The sequence below is a fragment of the Danio rerio genome, chromosome 4 (genome assembly GCF_052040795.2).
Source record: "Danio rerio strain M-AB ecotype USA chromosome 4, GRCz13ab, whole genome shotgun sequence".
Classification (NCBI taxonomy): Eukaryota; Metazoa; Chordata; class Actinopteri; order Cypriniformes; family Danionidae; genus Danio; species Danio rerio.
The window spans coordinates 46,260,486-46,283,945 of record NC_141024.2 but is presented as its reverse complement, the minus strand read 5'-3'; the positions used below and the strand labels follow the sequence as shown (position 1 = coordinate 46,283,945).

The 23,460-nt window shown below is 35.4% G+C and overlaps 2 protein-coding genes across 7 annotated transcripts in view; both read left to right on the top strand.

Moving 5' to 3' along the window:
- Positions 1–3,374: 3,374 nt before the first annotated feature.
- Positions 3,375–9,011, top strand: LOC148681930 (uncharacterized). 4 transcript variants are annotated; one of them, XM_088650369.1, is made up of 4 exons: positions 4,132–4,207; positions 4,736–4,885; positions 6,584–7,050; positions 7,303–9,011. In XM_088650369.1, the coding sequence occupies exons 2-4, from the start codon at positions 4,801–4,803 to the stop codon at positions 7,927–7,929; spliced, it is 1,179 nt and encodes a 392-aa protein (XP_088506495.1). In that variant the 5' UTR covers positions 4,132–4,207; positions 4,736–4,800; the 3' UTR covers positions 7,930–9,011. The 4 variants fall into 4 exon arrangements, with proteins under 4 accessions (XP_088506492.1, XP_088506493.1, XP_088506494.1 ...); XM_088650366.1 differs by lacking the exon at positions 4,132–4,207 and adding an exon at positions 3,375–3,525 and having other exon boundaries at positions 6,584–9,011; XM_088650367.1 differs by having other exon boundaries at positions 4,124–4,156; positions 6,584–9,011.
- Positions 9,012–13,276: 4,265 nt separating this feature from the next.
- Positions 13,277–23,460, top strand: part of LOC141375011 (zinc finger protein) — a 254,575-nt gene continuing 244,391 nt past the window's right edge. For 2 of the 3 annotated variants that reach the window (XM_088649709.1, XM_088649707.1), the window contains exon 1: positions 13,277–13,305. The gene's annotated coding sequence lies outside the window, so the exon portion shown is untranslated. Of the gene's footprint in view, positions 13,467–23,460 lie in introns of all 3 variants that reach the window. The other variant, XM_088649708.1, reaches the window with a different exon arrangement.

Genomic DNA, 23,460 nt, shown 5'->3' with positions numbered 1-23,460 from the left:
AACCTGGCGTACGCAAAGTTTTTGTGCGTACGCAGCGTTGATACATGAGGCCCCTGGTGTTGGTAAAGCATCCTTGAGCGCTGGCGCTATATAAAATAGACAAAAACAATAAATTAAAAAAGTTTAACTGAGCTGAAAATATTTGACCTACACTATTCTTATAGACGATATCTGCTATTAGAGTGATGGTGTTGGCTTTGTACTCTCCATTTGCATATGTCACGTTGATCACAATTCCCTTTTTTCATCAATTTATTTATGGGTGTAAATTTGTTTCTAGTAGTTACTAGTTCTCACAGATAGTATCTGAGTTATAATTTCATCATTATTATAATAACTAAATACCAGGGCTATTAACTTTAAACAGGGTTTCCGCAGGGGTACTAAATTTTAAAATTAAAATTTTAGGCCATAAAAAGTCTTTAAACTTTAATTTAAAAAGGCTATTTTTACTCTATCATAATGTTTTAATTATTTTCCTTACAATAAAATTTGTTTAAATGTGCTTCATGTGTTTACTGCTCAGAACACTGACCTGGACAGATTGTTGTGCATAGATTTAGCTTATTATAGTTTTTAAAACTTTTAAAACATTTGTTCATTTTTTTATTTTAAAGAAAGTTTAATTTGGACAACAGTGTGTGGAGAAAAGTAAAGCTTGCTTGTTTTTACCCAATATTTATAATATTTTGCTAAGAAATATCTAAATATTGTATTATTAATTTGTTAGTGTATTATTAAATGTATTAAATCATAATATTTTTTTGATAGTGAATACAAATCGATTTCTGGCTGCGCCCTTTCTTATCTGCTCTCACTTCTGCAGATTTATGTGCCCTCCAGAAACTTGCGTTCTCTGAATTCCCTAACTGCATCAAAACGGCAGAGTCACTCGCTGTCTTCAAAAAGCGTCTAAAAACTCAACTATTCAGTCTCCACTTTCCTTATTAATACGCAACTCCCTCTCTGACTCCTCCACAAATTTACTAATACTTTCCTTCTTAGACTTTACACTCCTGAAACTTGCCTACAACTCTTGCTGTCTATAACAGATGCAGGAGCTCTGAAGATGAACAAAGTTGTCAGGGGATTGAAACAACAGGTAGAGGGACAATCATTCTCGAGTGCCTAGTGTACACTATAACACACGCCTTCCACCAGTGCTGATATACAGCCACATCGCAGTTAAAAAAAAAAAAATCATTTTTTTTTATTGCAATAACAACAGGCCATTACAACAAACAGAAATACAAAAACTGATAGAAGGCCACATCGCACTGATCCTCGTGTGATATTACTCATATATATTCATTCATTTTCTTTACAGCTCAGTCCCTTTATTAATCTGGGGTCACCATAGTGGAATGAACCACCAACTTATCCAGCACATGCTTTACGCAGCGGATGCCCTTCCAGCTGCAACCCATTACTGGGAAACATACACACTCATTCACACACACCGCATGCATACCACGTCTATGGGCTTTGGGGAAACCAGAGCACCTGGAGGAAATCTCACACAAACACGGGGAGAACATGCAAACTCCACACAAAAATGCCAACTGACCCAGCTGAGGCTCAAACCAGCGACCTTCTTGCTGTCAAGCGATTGTGCTACCCACTGCACCACTGTGATGCCTCACATGTGTAATTATATAAAGTATTAAACTGGTATTGGTGAAGAACTATGCTTACTAAAAGGCACCATTCAGATGTACTGATTGTAAAGATATGGGCAATCAAGCATGTGTTGTTATAGACACCTATGATTATTTGTCCTAAGACAGTGGTTCTCAAACGTTTTTCATCAAGTACCACCTCAGAAAAAAATTGTCTCTCCAAGTACCACCAAAATGAGCAGTATTGAAATACAGTAGCGTAGTAGGCCTAGTAAAGCAGCTACAACTCTGCACAGTTAAAAAACGTGGCAGAATTATAGGCTATATGTCATATATGGCATATTATATACATAATTTTTGATATATTTTGAAATGTGTGTTGCATGTACATGACATATTTCATTCCTCTGCGTACCACTAGAAGGAAGCCTGTGTACCACTAGTGGTACACGTATCACAGTTTGAGAACCACTGTCCTAAGAGATGAAAGGCAGGTCTTGTTCATGTAATATGCTTTAGGCTATCAAGATGGTATTGGCATTAACAGCTATACCTGTTAACAGGTTTCTTATATGTAAAACGACCCTATTCAGTAAAAGATCAGGCAGCTATTACTAAAGATGACCGCACACAATGATGAGCCATTTATTTACATGAATATGTGACACAGATATTTAAATGTCATTGTTGCAAACAAGTTCCAGGAGTAAGTGCAGTTGTTGTTTTATGTGATGTTCACCACTGTAATTACACCATAGTGAAACAGAGGTCTGAGAAATGCTGTAGTTGGTGTAGGTAGAGCAGGTTAATCACATTAAAAGTTCTGCTTTGTGTAGTTATGAAAATGAACTCTTGTCATTGCATTACCCTGTATAAACTGCCTGTACAATACAAAACCTTGTGATGTAATTATTTTGTGATTATAAATATTTAGATGCATGACATATTAAAAAAATGGACAGTATGTGATAGCTTTACTGTGTTAAAAGCAAAAGCTTTTGTCACAGGGTATCTTATATATGCTTTTGTGAATGTCTATGCATATGTATGCACAAACACAAATGATAAAAAGAGGGAAAAACATCTTTGTTACCTATCAGGTGAATAAGAGGCTTTCGAGAAAGCTGAGCTGCTCACACATGTTCTGTTCAACTAAAAGACGAAGGAAAGAAAACAAAATTGGCACAGAAACAAGTTACATTTTGATTGTTAAAATCTATAGACACTTTTAAAAGAAATAATTGACATGTTAAGAGTCTTACAGAAGCCAGTAATAAGCTGCATGTGCTTTAAGAGAAATAAAGGACTCTAAACTCACACAAAACTCTGAGAAGCTTCTAAAAAAAACAACACACAACTCTTGCATTACCTTTTAACCAGGCTTGGGAAAGATAAATTGAAATGTGTTTCAAATCAAAGTACCTCAACATAAATGTATCAACATTAACTACAAAATGCAGCAGCCAAAATAAAAACGCTTCAATCAATAGTATTATAAAACAACAGCAACAAAACAAATGGTGATGGCTAAAGTCAACTCATTTTCCCAATACATCATTATTTCTATGTAAAACTATGACTTGTAAAGCTGCTGGACTTCCCATCCCCCACTGTATGTGTCTTGAGTCTTCACTGCTCATTTGCGTCTTTATACCAGAATTAATGGGGGCCAATTGAGTCTTATCCAATCACATTCCAGATCCAGTAGCTCAGCAGGGTGATATCTTTATATTCTGAGTTCCTAAGAGAATCTTCATTGGCTTATTTCGCCAAGTAAAGAGAACAACTTTGGAGGACAAACTACGATTGTAGATTCCTACATTGGGATTATTACCAACAACAACCTACAAAGAAAAACCCACTGAGGCCATTTTTTCATCCCACTTCTTCATTGAAGACTGAAAAGGTGAGTTGCACATTCTGAATTTACACTCAAATAATATCTGAATGCTAACATTATAAAATGTAAAATCTAAACATGCGTGGATGCATTGTTCAACGCTGTCTTAAGTTCTTCAGTCATTTTTAAAAGCTTCTTTTTTGTTTATGGGAACTTTTTTGTTTTTTGTTTATTTGGTTATAAATATTGTTTTTATCCTGACAAATGGACTGTAGCCCAAATAAGCTACAACATATTATATAGGTTGGAACCTGGCTGGCAATTTTGGAGAATTTGATGTTTTCCCATTCAAACATACAAAGAGGTGGTAACACCAGTGAATGCAAGTGAATGTGGGTTAAAGTTATGGATGAAGAAATGCAATCGTTTAAAGAAAATGCAACCACTTAACCTACCTGAAGGCAAAGATCTAGTGGTTGTAAATAGATTTATTCAATTGACATAAATAGTGATGGTCTTACAAATACAAAACAGAAAGCAGATAAAGTAAAAAGTGGAAAACAAGGGAGAAATGTATCAATAAGTCATGACTAAGAGTAAGTGAGGGAAAAAGCTTTAAAAAAGACTTTTATTTTGGCGTGGTGGTGTGACATCATAAGGCTGCGCCACTCCAGTACTATGATTCAACTGGAGAAAGGTTTGTTTTAAAGCTTTTACACAGATGTAAACCGACTGGTTTAAATTTCAGGTTGTTCCTTTCATGCTAAATGTACCTGCTGTTGAAAATATTATTTTAACCCTTTATACAACGAAGTACTATTTTACTCACAGTAAGGTCTATTGTTTGAATAAGATAGGATAAACTTTATTTGTCCACAAGAGTAAATTCTTGTCTCCTGCAAAAGAGTGCTACAACGTTGCTGTAAGCAGACATTAAAATAAATAAAACAAACAAAATAATTAACATTTGTTAAAGTTTGAATAAAGCAACAGTAAAGTGTGTAATAAGTGTTTTAATGAAGGTTTAATTTATTAAATGGCATAATGTAATTCTATTCGAAGTAAACATCACTATATATAAGAAATGAAGTACTGGTCTTAATCTTCTCTTTTGTGGCTATTGTTTTTTGCTCAGACTTACCTGATTTCTTTTTGTTAATCACTCTTATATAAAGAAACTGTTGAAGCAAGTGTTGAAGAGAAGTTATTTTGTTTTTGTTAATTGTTTTATTCATTTTAAACAGGACATTTTTATTGTTTTGTTAATTTTAAACAGGATAAAGTGTCCAAACACAGAGAAAAACTCCTGCTGAAGTGACTGATCTCCACACTGTTATAAAGATGGCGTTTATTAAAGAGGAGAGTGAAGATGTAAAGATTGAAGAAACATTCACAGTCAAACAGGAAGATCTGCAGGAACAAACAGGTTGGTTTTCATTCTCAAAATCCATCTTGAAGCCCTGAGTGTGCTGCCTAGTTCTCCTAAATGCACATAAGCACTCATTGAAAGACAGGAATGAGTTTCTTTCATCACTTGTTTTCATGTCTTTTGTCATTATTTTATGTATTATTAGTCTCCCATTTTCTCTACCTTCTTAAGTTTATTGCTTTTCTTGTTCTCTTACTGTTTGTAAAGCGTCCTTGGGCACTGGCGCTATATAAAGTAAATAAAAACAAAAAATTAAAAAGTTTAACTGAGCTGAAGATATTTGACCTACAGTATTCTCATAGAAGATATCTGCTATTACGGTGATGGTGTTGGCTTAGTACTTTCCATTTGCATATGACACGTTGATCACAATTCCCTTTTTCATCAATTTCTTTATGGGTTTAAACTTGTTTTTAGTAGTTGTTACTAGTTCTCACAGATATGATCTATGTAATACCCGCAGGGTCTTAAAATGTCCTAAATTCAAAAACCTAAAATTTGAGGCCTTAAGAAGTCTTAAATTTACGGAAATACTGTGTTGTAGGTCTTAAATCTTTTTAAACAAGTCTTTATTTTCCTTTGTTCATGTTTTGTTACCCAACCTGGCCAAAACCCACACAATCACCAACAATCCATCTCAATAAAACTTTAAACTTTTCATTCAAAAAGATCATTTTAACTCTATTTATCATAATAGTTTAATTATTTTTGTGCTTCATTTGTTCAAACGTGCTCCATGTATTTACTGCTGAGGACATCGACCTGGACAGATTGTTGTGCATAGATTTAGTTTATTATAGTTTTCAAAACTTTTGTTTATTTGTTTTTTATTTTAAAGAAAGTTTATTTTGGAAAAAAGTGTGTGGATCCTAGTCGAGCTCTCTTGTTTTTACACAATATTTAAGATTTTTTGCTAAGAAATATCTAAAATATTTTAACATTATTATTTATTTATATTTAGGTCTAACTAATTGCACATTGTGATTGACTATGGGATAAAAGGGTGGAGTTAGAGAATTATGCCACACACTGAGGAAGGCTTCGTGCCGAAACGTCTGTTTGTCCGTTATCACCCGTACAATGTAAGAAAAAGTAAAAATAAAAACAGTACGAAGCAATTGAGTGCGAATCATTACCTTCTTTTGAATAATAGCAACGATAAGATTAACGCACCAAACCAAATATGTAACTAAAAAACACACACAAGCGTGCAGGACAAACTTCAGTAACTCTAAACATGTATTTCCATTTAAAGCCACAGGCACAAAAAGAGCTTGGTTTTCCTCTGACCCCTAAATTAAATATTCTACAAGGTTTATGATCTGATTTTGAGCTGAAACCTCAGACACATTCTGGGAACACCAAAGACTTATTTTACATCTTGTAAAAAATGGGTAATTGTAGGAACCATTTAAAGGAATAGTTGATGTAGAAATAAAAATAGCCTCACCATTTACTCTTCTTTGTGTGGTTTTAAACCTTTATGAGTTTCTTAATCCTGTTGAACACAAATAAGATATTAAAAAAAAGAAAAAAAAAACACTGGCTTACTGTGTTCCACAATAAAGGAAATGTTTAAAACTACCTTAATGGAGAGTAAATGGTAAGGTCATTTTCATTTGTGGGTGAAACATCCATTTCTTGCTTATCGCTTTAAGCCTTCATACTAAAGTTAACTCTTTTTTTTTTTTTTAGATCTGATGGTGCTGAAAGAAGAGACTCATGGACAGAATGAAATAGATGAGAAACAGCAGTTTCAGAAATCCCAAGAAATAATGATTGATGAAAAACCCACACTGACTAAAAAGACTTCATCACACGGAAGACCTCGGAAATCCAAATCTGGGTGTAATTTCAGCTGTAAACAGTGTAGAAACAGTTTCAGTCAGAAGTCAAAGCTTGATGTTCACATGAGAGTTCACACTAGGGAGCAACCTTACACCTGCGAACAGTGTGGAAAGAGTTTTGGTCAAATACAAGGCTTTAAAGCCCACATGAGAATTCACACTGGAGAGGGGAAGTTCACATGCCAAGAGTGTGGAAAAAGCTTTTATCAAGCTGGAAACTTTGCAGCACACATGAGAATTCACACTGGGGAGAAGCCTTTCAGCTGTAAACAGTGTGGAAAAAGTTTCAGTCAAAAGTCAAACCTTGATGTTCACATGAGAGTTCACACAAGGGAGCAACCTTACACCTGCGAACAGTGTGGAAAGAGTTTTGGTCAAATACAAAGCTTTAAAGCTCACATGAGAATTCACACTGGAGAGGGGAAGTTCACATGCCAAGAGTGTGGAAAAAGCTTTTATCAAGCTGGAAACTTTGCAGCACACATGAGAATTCACACTGGGGAGAAGCCTTTCAGCTGTAAACAGTGTGAAAAGAGTTTCAGTCAAAAGTCAAACCTGGATGTTCACATGAGAGTTCACACTAGGGAGCAACCTTACACCTGCGAACAGTGTGGAAAGAGTTTTAGTCAAAAACAAAGCTTTAATACTCACATGAGAATTCACACTGGAGAGAAGCCTTTCAGCTGTAAGCAGTGTGGAAAGAGTTTCTGTCAAAAGCCAAACCTTGATGTTCACATGAGAGTTCACTCAAGGGAGAAACCTCACACCTGCGAACAGTGTGGAAAGAGTTTTGGTCAAAAACAAGACCTTTACATCCACATGAGGATTCACACTGGAGAGAAACCTTACACATGCACAGAGTGTGGTAAAAGTTTCCCACATATAAGCACACTCAAACACCACATGAGGATTCACACTGGAGAGAAGCCGTTTGCATGTGCTCAGTGTGGAAAGAGCTTCACAACCAAAACTAGCCTCAAGAACCACATGAATGGTCACACTGGAACCATAGTGTTCACATGTGATCAGTGTGGAAAGAGTCTCACACGCAAAGACACCATTAAGAAACACATGAAGACTCACTCAAGAGAGGATCGTTTTAGATGCAGTGAGTGTGGAAAGGGCTTTAAAAGTAAAAAAAGCCTCAACACTCACATGAAGATTCACAATGGAGAGGAGAGTCCTCAACATTGAGGCCTTGTCCACACAAACACGGGTATATTCAAAACAGCAGCTTTTTCACATAGTTTGGCTGTTTATTCAAGTGAAGTTTATTTATAAACTACTTTCAAGAGGATCACATGCTTATGATTGTCCACGGCTGGTCCTGCATTAGCTAAGACATGATTCACCAATGAGATAATTCCTAACTCACTATAAATAACCTCTTAACTCAGTTATCTTTGTCATGAAGAATCCCTCTCCCACCCTTACTCCCCCTCCTTTCTAGATTGGGCAACACGGCAGCCAATGAATAGCCAGTGGTTAGCACTGTTGCCTCACAGTAAGAATGTCGCAGGTTAAAGTCCCTGCTAACCAGTTGACATTTTTGTGCAGTGTTTGCTCATTCTCCCTGTGCTCGCGTGGGTTTCCCCTGGGTCCCCTGGTGTTCTCCCACAGTCCAAAAACACACAACCTAAGTAAACTGAACATTAAATTGGCACCCTAGTCGAGCTCTTAGTAAGCCTTATATCTCCCTTTAGCCGACCCTTTATCTGTCATTAGAATAGTAAGAAGTCTGGGGAGTTCATCGAGATCTACCTGAGCTCACACTCCCCTCTCGTCCTGCTTACGGGATGGAGCCCAGGGCTCGAGGATCTTATGAGCTTAGGTCTCTCCCGGTATAGCATGCCAAACAAGTGTGAACTCTTGAATGCATATCAAGTTACTGATAATGAAACCCTTTGAACACCTGAAAATTTAAACTCAGTTTAAGAGGGGTGAAGATTTTGCCAGCTGTTTTGTAGTGTAGATCAGGGGTCACAGCCCAGTATCAGGTTGTGAGAGTTGCTATCGGCCTGCAAGAAGGCAAAATAATTCTGTATGTTGATAGATTGTATTGGCTTGTTTCATGTGCAACCAAATGACCTACAGGAACTCAAGAGATGTGACCCAACCAAAGCAGTTGGGTAATCTGCAGGGGGGTCTCATGCTTTGTTATAAATTAGTGTCTCACAGACAGTACTTTGGTTTAAGTTACTTGACGATGGACAAGTTAACATCACTGCTGATGAACTGCACAATTAATTGTCTTCAATAAAGTCTTCTCCTCGTAAGAACTTTGGTCAGCTTACTTATTTTATGTATTAGAGTCATCTATACATTTGCGAGCCACCCAAGAATTGTTAAGCCAAATACAGCAAAATCTGACAATGTGCTTCAACTTATTATGAACCGACAACCATATTTGTGCAGGGTTCCACACAATTCAATTCTTCCACACAATTCTCAATTCTTCCCCTTGGCCCTTACAACTGAGGGTTAAGTTGAAGGGCTTCAAATTCTACCCCTAAGAATTGGGACAGCACTACAGTACCTGCACATGTCATCATATGTCTTCGAGATTTCTTGCTTCATATGAGATCAGACGATCGCGACTGCTGTACTTATTCCAGTTGTTATTTTTGGGGATTTATCTTCAGGAAATCACTGAAGGTATATGTTATCATAATGATCTAATGTGGCAATAAGATCGTGACAGTACTGTGCATTTAACACAGTGGCCAAACTTATCAATGTAAACACACAACAACAGCATTAACATTATAGCAGACACTGTAAAAAGCTCATTGACAGCCACTTGACTTTTCTGACAGGGTATTCCAGTTTCATCGAGTGTCAGAATTTTGTGGGACTGCTGTACAGGAGTTATGATTAGGGATTAGAGCAGCAAAATTAATCGAAAAAAGATTGCGATCTCGATTCAACCCCGTTGACGATCTTAATCCAGCTTTTCTCTGATTCTGTCAATCATATTTTCAAGTTAAGGAGAGAAGAAAAGGCGGCTGCACGAGTCTTTTCATTGTTTCACATAATGTTGCTCAGTGACATGGACACCTCCAAATGATGTCAAAAGTGTCACATACTGTATTTATAAGGTATAATTCACCTAAAAATGTCATTCTTGTCTTCATATAATAAAGTTTTTGCAGCCAGGAAATCACACGTGATGTGAGCTGCTGACCGTGAGAGCGCGCTCAACTTAATTATAGACGCGCGCGCGTCTACTTTAGTGAACAGAACTTGCAAATGTTGTAAGTAACAGGTAATACAGTTGTAAATAATATTCAGTTTGTGGCACAGAGTGATCATTTGGGAGCCGCGCGCGAAGTATGAACAAGCACTTAGCACTTAGTCAAAATAAAACCGCAAGTGTGCACTTCATTTAAACGATCATATCTCATTATAGAGTTATGATTACGACAAGCATTTGATATGTTTTTTTCTTTCATAGCGAACAGAGTTGTGCATGAAAATAAATGTTTACAGTGTCAGTATAACTACTCTAGCCTACATATTGTTGAATATAATCTGATAATAGCCCCTTTCACACAGTGATACCGGTAAATATCTGGAAAATTTCCGCAACGACTTTACCGGTATATTCAAAAAAGCGCTGTTCACACAGGCGAGGACATTACAGAATTTTTCTGGAAAAGAGCATTCACACATCCATTCCAAAATACCGGTAAATTCTGACATCATTCACCACAAATGAGCTTTAAACGGCTGCGCTTGTATTTGTAAGCATTTGACTACATTACAAACTCTGTGGATGAACAATATTGTGAACAACTTTTGCAGGATCACTTTCGCATGTCGAAATGTTCATAATATGTGCGTGTGCAGGCGCTCACAGGCTGTTTCACAGGCACACACAAAGTTTGAAGGTAAACAAACAACGGCTTATCATAAGCATCTCATCGATGATTATTTAAACAGTTGGCATTAAGAAGAACATATAAACATGATCTGACTAACTTCTAGCAGCTAAATGTGTCTGGAAAAATATTCAAAGGCTTTTATTCTCATAAACTGCGCAGACGTAAATGCGTCTGACAGTTGTGATTGGCTAAAGCAGACGTCTCACGTCAGCATGTTCTAGACGTGCACGCGCTTATTCTGGCAATCTTCCTTCTGCATTCACACAGCGCAGCATTCCGGCAAATTACCGGTAATGTTACAACTTCTCTTTCCGGAAAATAGCCAGAACGAATTTACCGGTGTTTTCAAAAAGGACCTGTTCACACATACAACCTTTCCGGAAAATTGCCGGTAATTTTCTGGAAAGGTCTGTATGTGTGAAAGGGGCTAATGACAAATGTCTGATTTTACTAGTGAATAAAATAGTCTAATAATGTTGTCAATGACAGATTGCAAGCATAATCAAATCAAATAGAAATACAAGTTCCTCTTAACAAATCAGAAATCAAGACAATAATTAAAGAAGTTGTTAATAGATTATGGCAAGAGAAATGGGAAAAAGATAAGAAAGGCAGAGATAGTTACAGTTTTCCAGCTTTATTCAATACATCCTCTTTATTGTTCAGCAGAAAAAAGAGCTAAATATGTTTGGAACAAGTAAAGGATGAGGCTAAATGACAGAATTGTTAGTTTGGGTGATCTATTCCCATCTATCACCAAGTTAAAGTACATAAATTGATGTTAAAATGCCTAAATAATATTGATATCAATAAAAAGATCTGCTATCTACTGTTTTTACATTGAGGAAATCTTGTATTGATAATTTCTGGATTTTAATTATGTGTAAGTTGCATAAACTCTATTATTTAGCCACTCACTGTTGTTTTCAAATTACTCATGGAACTTGTCTTTTAGAATGTTTTAGGTTATTGAATTCACCTCAGCTCACAGTGTTGCTGTAATTCCTGATCTGTGGAAAGAAGAATTAGATGAGGTAAGGAGAATACTACTCTATTTACTATTATATTAAATGCAGTTATGTTATTCAGAACACAGTATGTCCATAGTGTGGAAAATAGATCATGTTTATGAAAAATGTCTTTATTATTTTGTACAGCTGTTATTGAAATGACACTAAGTGTAATATTCCATTTTACAGCGAGTAATGCCACAACTACAAGACCTCTTCTTCTTTCTCTTCTCATAATTTAAGTAATTATTCGGAGACTAACTCTGACTTCTGTTAACTCAAACCTGCTTTCCCTGTCTCTCTAAATTCATTTAATTGTATGTAATTTTAGTATATGATAGATTATTAAAGAATTAAAATAAAGTAGGCTACATAATTACTCACTGTTGATTTTATATGTAATTAAATTACATGAAATGCCTGAAGCTTCAATAAGTCATTCCCTGTGTAGTCTTGTGGTGTCAAGCTCTGATCTCTCTCTCTCTCTCTCTATATATATGTGTGTATATATATATATATATATATATATATATATATATATATATATATATATATATATATGTGTGTGTGTGTGTGTGTGTAATAAAATCTATACTTTGTTTTATACTGTTTGCTTATAATATTAGATGTGCACTGTATGTATTAAATGTTGTGAAATATATAATAAAAAGTTTGATCATATTCATTTGTGTGGCATTTTTATACTTTTTAACAACTGCAAGTTTACACATGCACTTGTTAAATTAAAAAGGAAAAAAAATGAACAATGTTTAATATTAATAGAATTACTGCTGTATCCTGTATTCTAGGCAGTATTGATAAACTGCCACAAAATAATATTAAAACAAGTAGTAAGAACGCCGTCTCACAGTTGCTGAATGTCACACGACAACGTATGTTCAAATTTTATGTAAATGAACAAATTATTTATAACCTCAGCAAAACATATTGTATGATGTCTTAATTTACCAATAAGGGCCAGTTAATAATGTTTGAAAGTTTGACTAAATATTTTAAATCTTGGATTTTTATTTAACAAATAATGTGCAACGATTGCATATTTTATCTGAAAATTAATGTTTTGTGCAATATTTCATTATTACGAATAGGTTTTTTTAATAATCTATAAAGTTGGGTTTGTAAAGGGACACATTACCTTTCTGAAAATACACATTTATTAATCACACTGAAATGAAGATATACTTTGAATTTGTCCTTGACAGTGTTGACACAATTTGAGGTTTGTTTGCTGTTTTTGTTAGTAGATTAATTGTAAAAAAGTGCAGGAGCTTGACCAACATTCATTTCTTACAGTCTAATGTCTAAATAATACAACAACTATGTGGTTAAATAAAAAAAATCTTAAACTTTATTATTATTATTTTTTTGATGTCTCAAAGGCACTTTTTTTTTAAGTTGTTTTAAAATGTTTAGATTAAAGGTTTTGATCAACTTCAAATACTGAACATCTGTGTGATTGTGTGTGTGTGTTTGAGAGAGAGAGAGAGAGAGAGAGAGAGCAAGTGTAAAGTAGAAAACTAGGGAGAGAAATGTTTGAACAAGTCATGACTGCAACAGTAAGTGGCAAAAAACTAAAAACAAAAGACTTTTATTTTGGCGTGGCTTGTGACGTCATTAGGCTGTGCCGCTCTTGCGCTTGATTCAGCTGGAGAAAGGTTTGTTTTTACATAAATATAAAGCGACTGAATAAAGTTTCAGGGTTTTCATCCGATGCTATATTATGAACCTGCTGTTGACATTATTTTGACCCTTTTTACAACGAAGTACAATTTACTCACAGTAATTAGGGCTTTTGTTTGAATAAAGCAACAGAAATGTGAGTAATAAGTGTTTTAATGAAGGTTTAATTTATTAAAAAGCATAATGTCATTCCATTCTAAGGATAAATCACTATATATAAGAAATGGAGTACTAGTTTTAATCAGCTCATTGTGTCTTGCTCAGACTTAATTTATTTTTGTTAATGACTCTCATAAGAAACTGTTAAAGCAAGTATTGAAGAGAAGTTATTTTGATTCTGTTCATTGTTTCATTTATTTTAATCAGGACGTTTTTAATGTTTTTATTTTTTTAAACAGGATAAAGTGTCCAAATGCAGAGAAAAACTGCTGAAGTGACTGATCTCCACACTGTTATAAAGATGGCGTTTATTAAAGAGGAGAGTGAAGATTGAAGAAACATTCACAGTCAAACAGGAAGATCTGCAGGAACAAACAGGTTGGTTTTCATTCTTAAAGACCAACTTAGTCATTTGATCCTCATTCAGATATATTTTAATAAGAAGAATACTAAATTAAATCCATCTTGCAACCCTGAGTGTGCTGCCTAGTTCTCCTAAATGCACATAAGCACTCATTGAAAGACAGAATGAGTTTCATCACTTGTTCTTATTTATGTCATACTTGTTATGTATTATTTGTCTCCTATTTTCACTACCTTCTTAAGGTTATTGCTTTTCTTGTTCTCTTTGTTTGTAAAGTGCCCTTGAGCACTGGCGCTATATAAAATAAATAAAAACAAAAAATTAAAAAGGTTTAACTGAGCTGACAATATTTGACCTACAGTATTCTCATAGAAGATATCTGCTATTACAGTGATTGTGTTGGCTTAGTACTTTCCATTTGCATATGTCAGGTTGATCACAGTTCCCTTTTTTTATCAACTTCTTTATGGGTTTAAACTTGTTTTTGTAGTTGTTACTAGTTCTCACAGATATTATCTTAGTTTGACCTACATTATTATAATAACTAATTACCTGGGCTATTGTGTTTAAACAGGGTTTCCGCTGGGTATTAAAATGTCTTAAATTCCAAAATCAAAAATTTAGGCCTTAAAAAACTTAAATTTACTGAAATATTGTGCTGTATGTCTTAAATCTTTTTAAACAAGTCTTCATTTTCCTGTGTTCATGTTTTGTTACCCAATCTGGTCAAAACTCATGCAATCACCAACAAGACATTTTAACTCTGTTTATCATAATGATAAGGACTGCTGAGGATATTGACCTGGACAGATTGTTGTGCATAGATTTAGTTTAATATAGTTTTTAAAACTTTTAAAACATTTGTTAATTTGTTTTTTTATTTTAAAGAAAGTTTATTTTGGGAAAAAAAGTGTGTGGATCCAAGTAGAGCTCTCTTGTTTTTAAACAATATTTAAGATCTTTTGCTAAGAAATATCTAAAATATTTTAATGTTATTATTATTATTATTAATGTTATTATTTATTATTGTATTATTAAATATTTTATATTAAAATATTTTTTGTTTGGACATATAAAAATCTTTTTCATCTGGGCCAATTGAAAAATTCCTTAGTCTAAAATTTCATTCATAATGATCTTAAAAAGTCTTACATTTAACTTGGTGACACCTGTAGAAACCCTGATTTACAGTATGTCAAAAAAAACGTGGATGCCCTAATTTTAAATATGCTGAATGAAATGGACACCAAAATAATAAATTATTATAAAACATTGTACAGTTTTCTAAACTATATGATGTTGTGGGACAATGTGAGACAAAACTAATTAAAGTGAAACAATAACGTTTAGCATTGCACTGACTACAACTGGCCAACAAACTAGTCTAAAAAAGATTTTTGCTGCTTAGGAAATGGATTACAGCATGCTGATGATGTGCAAACATTTGAGTGTAAAGTTCATCAATATTGACCATATTCTTCACATACCAGCAGGTGTCGCCATTGGAATCTTTTTGCTTTTTAAAGAATACATTTTTAGATCCTAAAAACAGCGTTAATATAATAAGCCAAGACTGACATGCAATGTATTGAACACCTGCAATGTTTTTTTAGCAATTCATAAAAATACTGCATATGAACTGTCTATTGATTTATACAAATAAAAACCATTTATTAATAATAATATAACAATTAATCAATCATTTATTTATAATATAATACACCTTTACTAAATGTGCTTGTGCATTTTTTTGTTTATTTGTTGATGTTATCTCACAGATGAAAAGAGAACAGAATATTTGTACTCAAGTTATAATACACTGCTAAAATAATACAAGTTTTAGTAAATGTTAATATTATTTTACAAATTACTCTTTAAAAAAGATACTTTGAGTACTAGTTATTTACTTTTGAAAAAAAAAATGTTTTTCATTATGGCCCTTTTTTAATTATACAATTATTTAAATTGTTTAATTGTTTAAATCACAAGGCTACATATAGGTATTTGCATTAACAAAGTATGGTCTATTTTTTTCCGTACACTACAATGAATCATTTTTAATAGCACTGGCAAAACTACCACATACTTTTAAGGCCATAGAGACACTTTTTTGTCCATTTTTAAACAATACTTTCAAGCTTTTAAATGTTTAAAGTATATGATGAAAATATTTAAACTTGGGATTTTATTTACATATTTTACACTGTTTTTCTAAATTGCTTGTTGTCTATGCAATATTTCATTTTACTCTTGATCTTAAACTGAAATAATTTGACAAAAAATATAAGAACACTGTCAGTAATAAAATAAAAAAACTAATTACTTGGTTTCTGACAACACTACATTTCTCAAGGCAGTGCTTTAATATTGTTTATTTTGATAAATGTAACAGATTGCTTTGACCTGTAATGCCTGTACAAATTGTTGATGCTTTAAGACAGATCAGAACACCCCTATTATGTATAAATCACATAAATACCTCATCCAGAAACATTTCTAGCATAATTCTTTTGCCGTAAAGAAATAAAAAGTTTCACCTTTGCTAAAAGTTATGGTAGGCTAAGTTTCACATCACAGTACAGCCAAGTAAGTGCGTTAGCATTGTCACCGGTCATGCATCAATCTAATTCTAAATACTTGAAAGTTTTTGAGTAAGTTTAGTCAAGGAGCAAAGATAAATAATTTCTACTTCTGAGAGATCACAATTGTATATAGTCTGAGCACACACACGCGATGATGAGATCATGAGAGGACTTGCAGTTCATTTGAAAAAGCCTATTTAAGGGCTCGGATATCCAGTTTTGGCGATTAACTACATGACTGCACTCTCGTGTTAAAATAAAGCACTTGCGACATTTGCAGAAATGAATAATTGCGCATTACCTGCAGACCCACGCCGACACTCTTAGAGCCTACTCACACTATGCTATCCAAACCGTGCCCAGGCCTGTTTGCCTGATCGTTTGAGAAGTGTGAGTGCGCTGAATCGGGCTCAGGCACAGTTCACTTTGGCTTTGGCGCGGTAGGCTTGTGTGTGAGTGCAAAACGCGCCTAAGCCAGAAACTGAAAGCAAGACGTTTCTTTTAAGGGACTATTTCATATGCATTTATTAATCATTCTTACCGTTCAATGAATGCAAACTGTTGTAGTTTATTAAAGACGCAAACTCCTCAATGCACCACAGCTGTGCCTTTTGCAAACCTCCTAATTCCTGACTTTATGACTGTTTATGAGCGTCAAAATTGGCGGATCTGTTCGGCAAAATATTTGATTGTGTGTCACTGCATCCCAAACGACTAAAACAACATAACTAGAGAAGTCTCCACTGTGCTGAGCGAGAGCACTTCTCTACTGAACAGTGCATCATCGATGTTGTAAGCGTGCCCTGGCCTGAATGGAGGACAAGCGTGCTTTGGCCTAGTTCAAAGCAACTGTTCATAGTGTGAGTATGCTCTCAGATTGTATTAAACTAGGCTTCAGAAGAGTGATAGGTTAAAGGGCGAGTAAAATCCGTTGGAGAGAATGCAAAATGGCAGGATGTCCGCGGCTTAATTACTCTTGTGAATAACATAGACATCTCTATAGTAAAAACACCCAAAAAGCATTATTTCAATAATGCATTTGTTTTTAAGTTGTTGTTTTCTGTCACTGGAACATAGAAAGGCCTTTGTCCCGCCCTTACGTTCAATGCAAAACTAGACAAGGTTGACTGTGATTGGTCACTTTTAATGTCAGTCAAATCATCGCTTCAAAATCCTGGTATATTTTATATTGGTATATTGAGAACCACTGCTGAAGGAGATAAAATATACCCACACAGCATCAAAGGCCTGCACCTTCTCACAACAGCATCTCTGTTACAACTCCAACTCCACAATTACAGCAAAACCAAGTCATCCTCCTATCCATGAGTTCATACCACAACAGCTAATTGTATCAAGCACCCTTGGAGCTTGGTCTGGAAAAGCCATAATCGACACTGGAGCCAGCTATACCCTACTTCACCAACATATTTACCAGTGGGCTACAGATCAATGTGGCTGGTGAAAATTAAACCTGCACATCAACCCGAAACCAAGTGTATGCTTTTCAGCCTGGGCAGGCCAGCATTCCAGAAAAAAACATACCTGCACCAGAAAAAAAAAAGTGCACAGAAAAAACTCAAGCCAAGCTCTTTTGTTGTTCACCTCAAATCCCCCACCACAAAGTCTATTTCAGTTACCAGATAATAGGGATGACAAGACAATAATAAAAGCATCAGTTGATCAATCTCACCTGCATCCAGAAAAAAATTGCCAGTTACATCATCTACTTCTGCAGAATCCACAAGTATGTACCTCCCAGCTTGGAAGAACAACTGTTCTACAGCACTGCTTGTATATTGACTACCCTGTGCTGATCAGACAACGTCCATACCGTTTAAAACCAGAGAAGCAAGAGATTGTGAAAGAGCAAGTCAAAGAAATGCTAATGAATGCCCTCACAGAACCTATACAAATAGCGTGGGCCTCACGCATTGTCCTTGTCCCCAAAAAAGATAGCAGTATGAGGTTGTGTGTGGACTATCGTAAAGTGAACGCTATCACAGAAAGAGATGCCTACCCCTTACCTAACATCACAGAGATACTGGAATCCCTCTCTGGTGCTGTCATCTTCTCCACCATTGATCTCAACAGTTGGTACTGGCAGGTAACTATGGAGCCTGGAAGTGAATCCAAGACTTTTGGATTTAAAAACTTTAAAATGCCCCAGCAACATTCCAGCAATTAATGGAGTCTGTCCTAGCAGAGTTGCTGGGAAAAATGTGTTTTGTGTATATTGATGACGACATCATATACTCACCCTCAGTCACCCAACACTTCAAAGATCTTCACCTGGTTACACAAAGCTGGTCTGATCATTAACTTGAAGAAAAGTAAATTCTGCCAACATAAATTATCATTTCTTTGACATGTGGTGAACACCCAGGCCATTCCTGCTGATTCCATTAAAGTAGAAGCGATAACATCCTACCCGGTTCCAAAAAAACATCAAAGACTTTAACTCCTTGGATTGGCAGGGTGGTACCATATGTTTGTGCCAAACCTTTCTCAAATTGCAGAGCCCATGAACTCATTGAAGAAAAAAGGGTGAATTTTTCAATGGACACCTCAATGTCAACAAGCACTGAAGAAATTAAAGACTTGTCTCACCTCGCCTCCCATCCTTGGACATCCTGTTCTCCGACTCCCCTTTGTGGTTTACACCGATGCCAGTGATTCCGGATTAGGTGCAGTGTTGACACAACACAAGGCGCAAGGACAGGAGGAATTTATTAATATTTATCATTTGTTTAGCCATACTATAGGCCAGGGGTTTTCAAAATGTGGGGCGCCAGCGCCTGTTAAGGGGGGATCGAGAAACTGAGGTGTGCACTCGAGTAAATTATGACGTTTTTTTTATGTTCACAAGAGTCAATCTGATTAGTCCCGCAGCTATCAGGCACGAGGCACCTTTTGTAGTTAATGCGATCACGTAAAACATATACAAAAAATGGACCTGTGGCTTTTTAAAATTAACGACGGTGAAGTTAACACCGGTAAACCGTCTGACAAAAAAGATGACGAGTGCCCTTCTGAAGAATTAAAGCAAACGGATGACCAACCCTCCGCGTCAACGGGGATCTCCAAACAGAGAGGTTTAACGCTCAATACAAAAACCAAAGGCCTGTGTGCATCAAAGCAACGGAAGTATGATGAACAGTACATACAATACGATTAATAACGAACCATGTCCACAATGTGTTGTGTGTTCAGAGGTCCTTGCAAATGACAGTTTAAAACCTGTGAAACTGGTGCGTCACTTACAGAAGAAACATCCGATGTTAAAAGATAAGCCAGTCGACTTTTTTCGATGTAAAGAATCAGCATTAAGAGGACAAAAACAAACGATGACTAGTCAAACCACGCTGCAAGTAAAATCGCTTACTGCTTCAAATGAGGTGGCACATTTAGTTGCCAAGGCCAAATAGCCACATACATTTCCAGAGAGCCTCATATCTCTAGCTGCAAAGGCCATCTGTAGAACTGTTTAGAGAGAAGTATGCAAGTTACATTGAACAAATTCCACTACCAGACAACACCATAAGCCGGCGTATAACTGTTATGGCATGCGACGTCAAACGTCAGCTGATTAAAAGAATAAAGAATGGGATTTCTTTTTTATTACAATTAGTTGAGTCGACAGACATATCAAACTCATCTCAACTACTTGTATTCGTCCGCTACAGTCATGAGAGAAAATTGCTTGTGGATCTACTATTTTGCTCATCAATGAAAAGACGTTTACAGGAAAAGATATTTTAGAAAAACTCAGCGGTCAACTGAATGAACTTGGTCTTTGTTGGGACAATTGTGTCGGTGTGTGCACTGATGGAGCGGGATCCATGTTAGGAAAAAATAAAGGACTCGCTGCTTTGGTTCATAAAGTAGCTCCGCATGTTTGTTTCACCCACTGTATGATTCGCAGAGAGGTCCTCGCAGCGAAAACACTTCCTGCGGACTTGAACGCAGTGCTTCAAACAGCAATACAGATTGTGAATTTCATAAAGACTTGTCCCACTAAATCAAGACTGTTTGCCTTGTTGTGCATAGAAATGGGGTCCGAATATGAGTCGTTGCTTTTGCACAAGGAGGTTAGATGGCTCTCCACAGGCAAAGTCCTGCAGCGTATTTTTTCATTGCATTACGAACTGAGGATTGATTGTGGATCTTCCTTTAGGAGTTATTTTACTGACGCTAAGTAGCTCACAGATCTTACATACCTGTCTGACATATTTGATAGGCTTAATTCGCTGAATTTGTCCCTTCAAGGCCGTGTTCAAACCTACTAAATCTAAACATGTTCCTGACCTTGAATGAATTTATCACAGAAAATGTGTTTAACTGGGATACTACTAAAACGGAAATCACTCTCCATCTGCAATCTCTGTCTGCACATTTCAATAGGTATTTTTCTGAGCAGCATAATTGGAACCAGTACGACTGGGTTTGTAAACCCTTCATCAAAAGTACAGTGAGTCTGTCATCAAACCAGCTGGATGCCCTTCTGCACCTTTCAAGTGACCGTACTTTGACCCATCTCCATTGCAGAAATCTGGGAAGAGCAACACAAAGACCCAGATATAATCAAGATATTTCAGAACCTAGCAGACAGAGATTCTACTGTGCAATCCTAGAGGAAACACTGGAATTATTTCCCATGCGAGAGGCCACTGCCCAGACAGAAGCCAAATTCTTCAGAGAAGAAATACTTACTTGTTGGGGAGTACCAGATTCCATTCTATCTGACCTAGGCACACAGTTCACATCAGCAGTTTTCTCTGAAGTTTAAAAATAGAAAATCAAACAGAAAATGACAAAAATCAAATAGCCTACCACCCCCTGACCAATCTCACAAAACGACTGAAAAGAACCCTAAAACAAATGATTTCTGCGTATGTAGAAGATAACCATAAAAATGGGACCAATACACAGCAAATTTTAGATAGTAGATTTAACTACCTTGGAGTTAAAATTAACACTCCCTCAGAGTTTATATGGGAACCACTATAAGTGTTAAAAATAACACTTTTGAAAGTGTTAACATTGTCAACACCAAGAGAGTGTTAATTAGCAAACTCTTATTGTGTAAAATATCTGTTAAATTTCAGAAAAAATACCAGCAGCTGTGGTTGCCAGAATCTTTCTGTGAAAAACATGGAAGTTCTATAGAACTGTATAAATTTACAAAAAATAACCATATTTCATGAACTGATATAATATTCAGTTTACAATATCATAGCTTAGTGCAAAAAAAATGTGAAGTCTTTAGATGCAATAATGTTTTCATGTGTGATTGCTAGTAGCAAACAGATTTTGACTGCATTAGTAACTACACAGTAACCTTTAAACAAAAGAAGATGCAGCATAACATCAAATACTCTCAGTTCATCTTGGACTTGAACAGAGACGCTATCATCCTCCACAATGGTGACACAAAAACTGTTTAGCTGTTTTTCATTTTTTTTTTTTTTTCATTTTTAGAATTTACGGAAAAATACCAGCAGCTGTAGTCGCCAGTAATCTGCTGTTTTTAACATTCATAAATTCAGTTTACAGAATATTTCTGTTAAAAGCACATTCAACAGTCTGTATTTTTTATCGATCTCACACTGCAAATTTTAGATTTGGTAGATTTAACAACCTTAGAGTTAAAATTAACACTTCCTCAGTGTTTATATGGGAACCACTATAAGTGTTAAAATAACACTTTTGAAGGTGTTAAAATTTTTAACACCCAGAGTGTTAATTAGCAAACTCTTATTGTGTAAAATATCTGTTAAATGTAAGTCAAAATACTGGCAGCACTGGTTGCCAGTAATCTGCTGTTTTCAACATTTTACATTCGTAAATTCAGTTTCCAGAATATTTCTGTTAAAAATACATCCCATAGTCTGTATTTTTCATTCGAACACACGTAAGCCTTAAATTCCAGAGCAAAATCCTCACTAGTGTCCTCACTACAGAGGGCTGAACACTCAGACAGTGATGAAGTTAATGAGACAATTAAGTGTCTAATTAAAGGAGGATTGAGAATTGTTGATGAACAACTGTTAACAAGCAGAATCACTGAAGGACAGAAAAACACAAGACAAAACCAAAGATGAAATCAACTGAGAAAAAAAAAACTCTAAATAAAATAATAATCAATAAAAATAAAACAAACTACACAATAAAAAATGTTATTTTTCAACATCTTTAAAAAAAACTCATCAAATTAAACAACTTATCATGGAGCTTCACCTATTACTGACCTTTGACTTGATTTCTGTCATGTGAACAAAAGCTCTTAATGAAATTTCTGTTGTTCATTTGAAGTCACCATGATGGAGGACAGAGTCTACTTTAGTCAGGCTCTTCAACTTCTTGCTATAAATGTCTTTTATTTTGACTGCTATAGTTAGTGTTAATTACACTATTTATATATATATATATATATATAGCATGGAAAGCTGAAAGAAAATTAAAGTGTCAGTCTGAAGAGATTATTTATGATAACATAGCCTTCCTTTCCTGCTTGTTTTCTAATTCAGTACTATGTTAGTTATGTGTGAGAAATAAGTAATTTAAATAAATGAAATGAAACCAATATTTACAATGAGAATGTTTGAACTATGGCAGAACTCAAAAACACACAGACATCAATAATTAGTCTTTGAATCTCAATAATGGTGACAAACAAAAAAATAAAAATCAAGTAAAAAAAACACTCTACTGAAATATCACCTCCCAAAAACAACACAAAATAAAGGAAAAGAAAGAGATTGTAAGAACATAAAGCTGCATAATTTATTCATGCTGCAATGCATGCTGGGAGCTTTGTACTATGCTGGCACCCAGCATGCATTGCGGCATGAACTATGCAGCTTTTTTTTTTTAGCAACCACTGTTGAGGTTCATATGTTGATTCTTGATGCCTGTGTGTCATAAAGAGTAAGCTGGAGCTTGAATGTTTAGTGCATGACACTCTAATTATTAATTGCATCCTAATTGTTGAATTTTCTATGAACAGCAGCAGACTTCCAGTA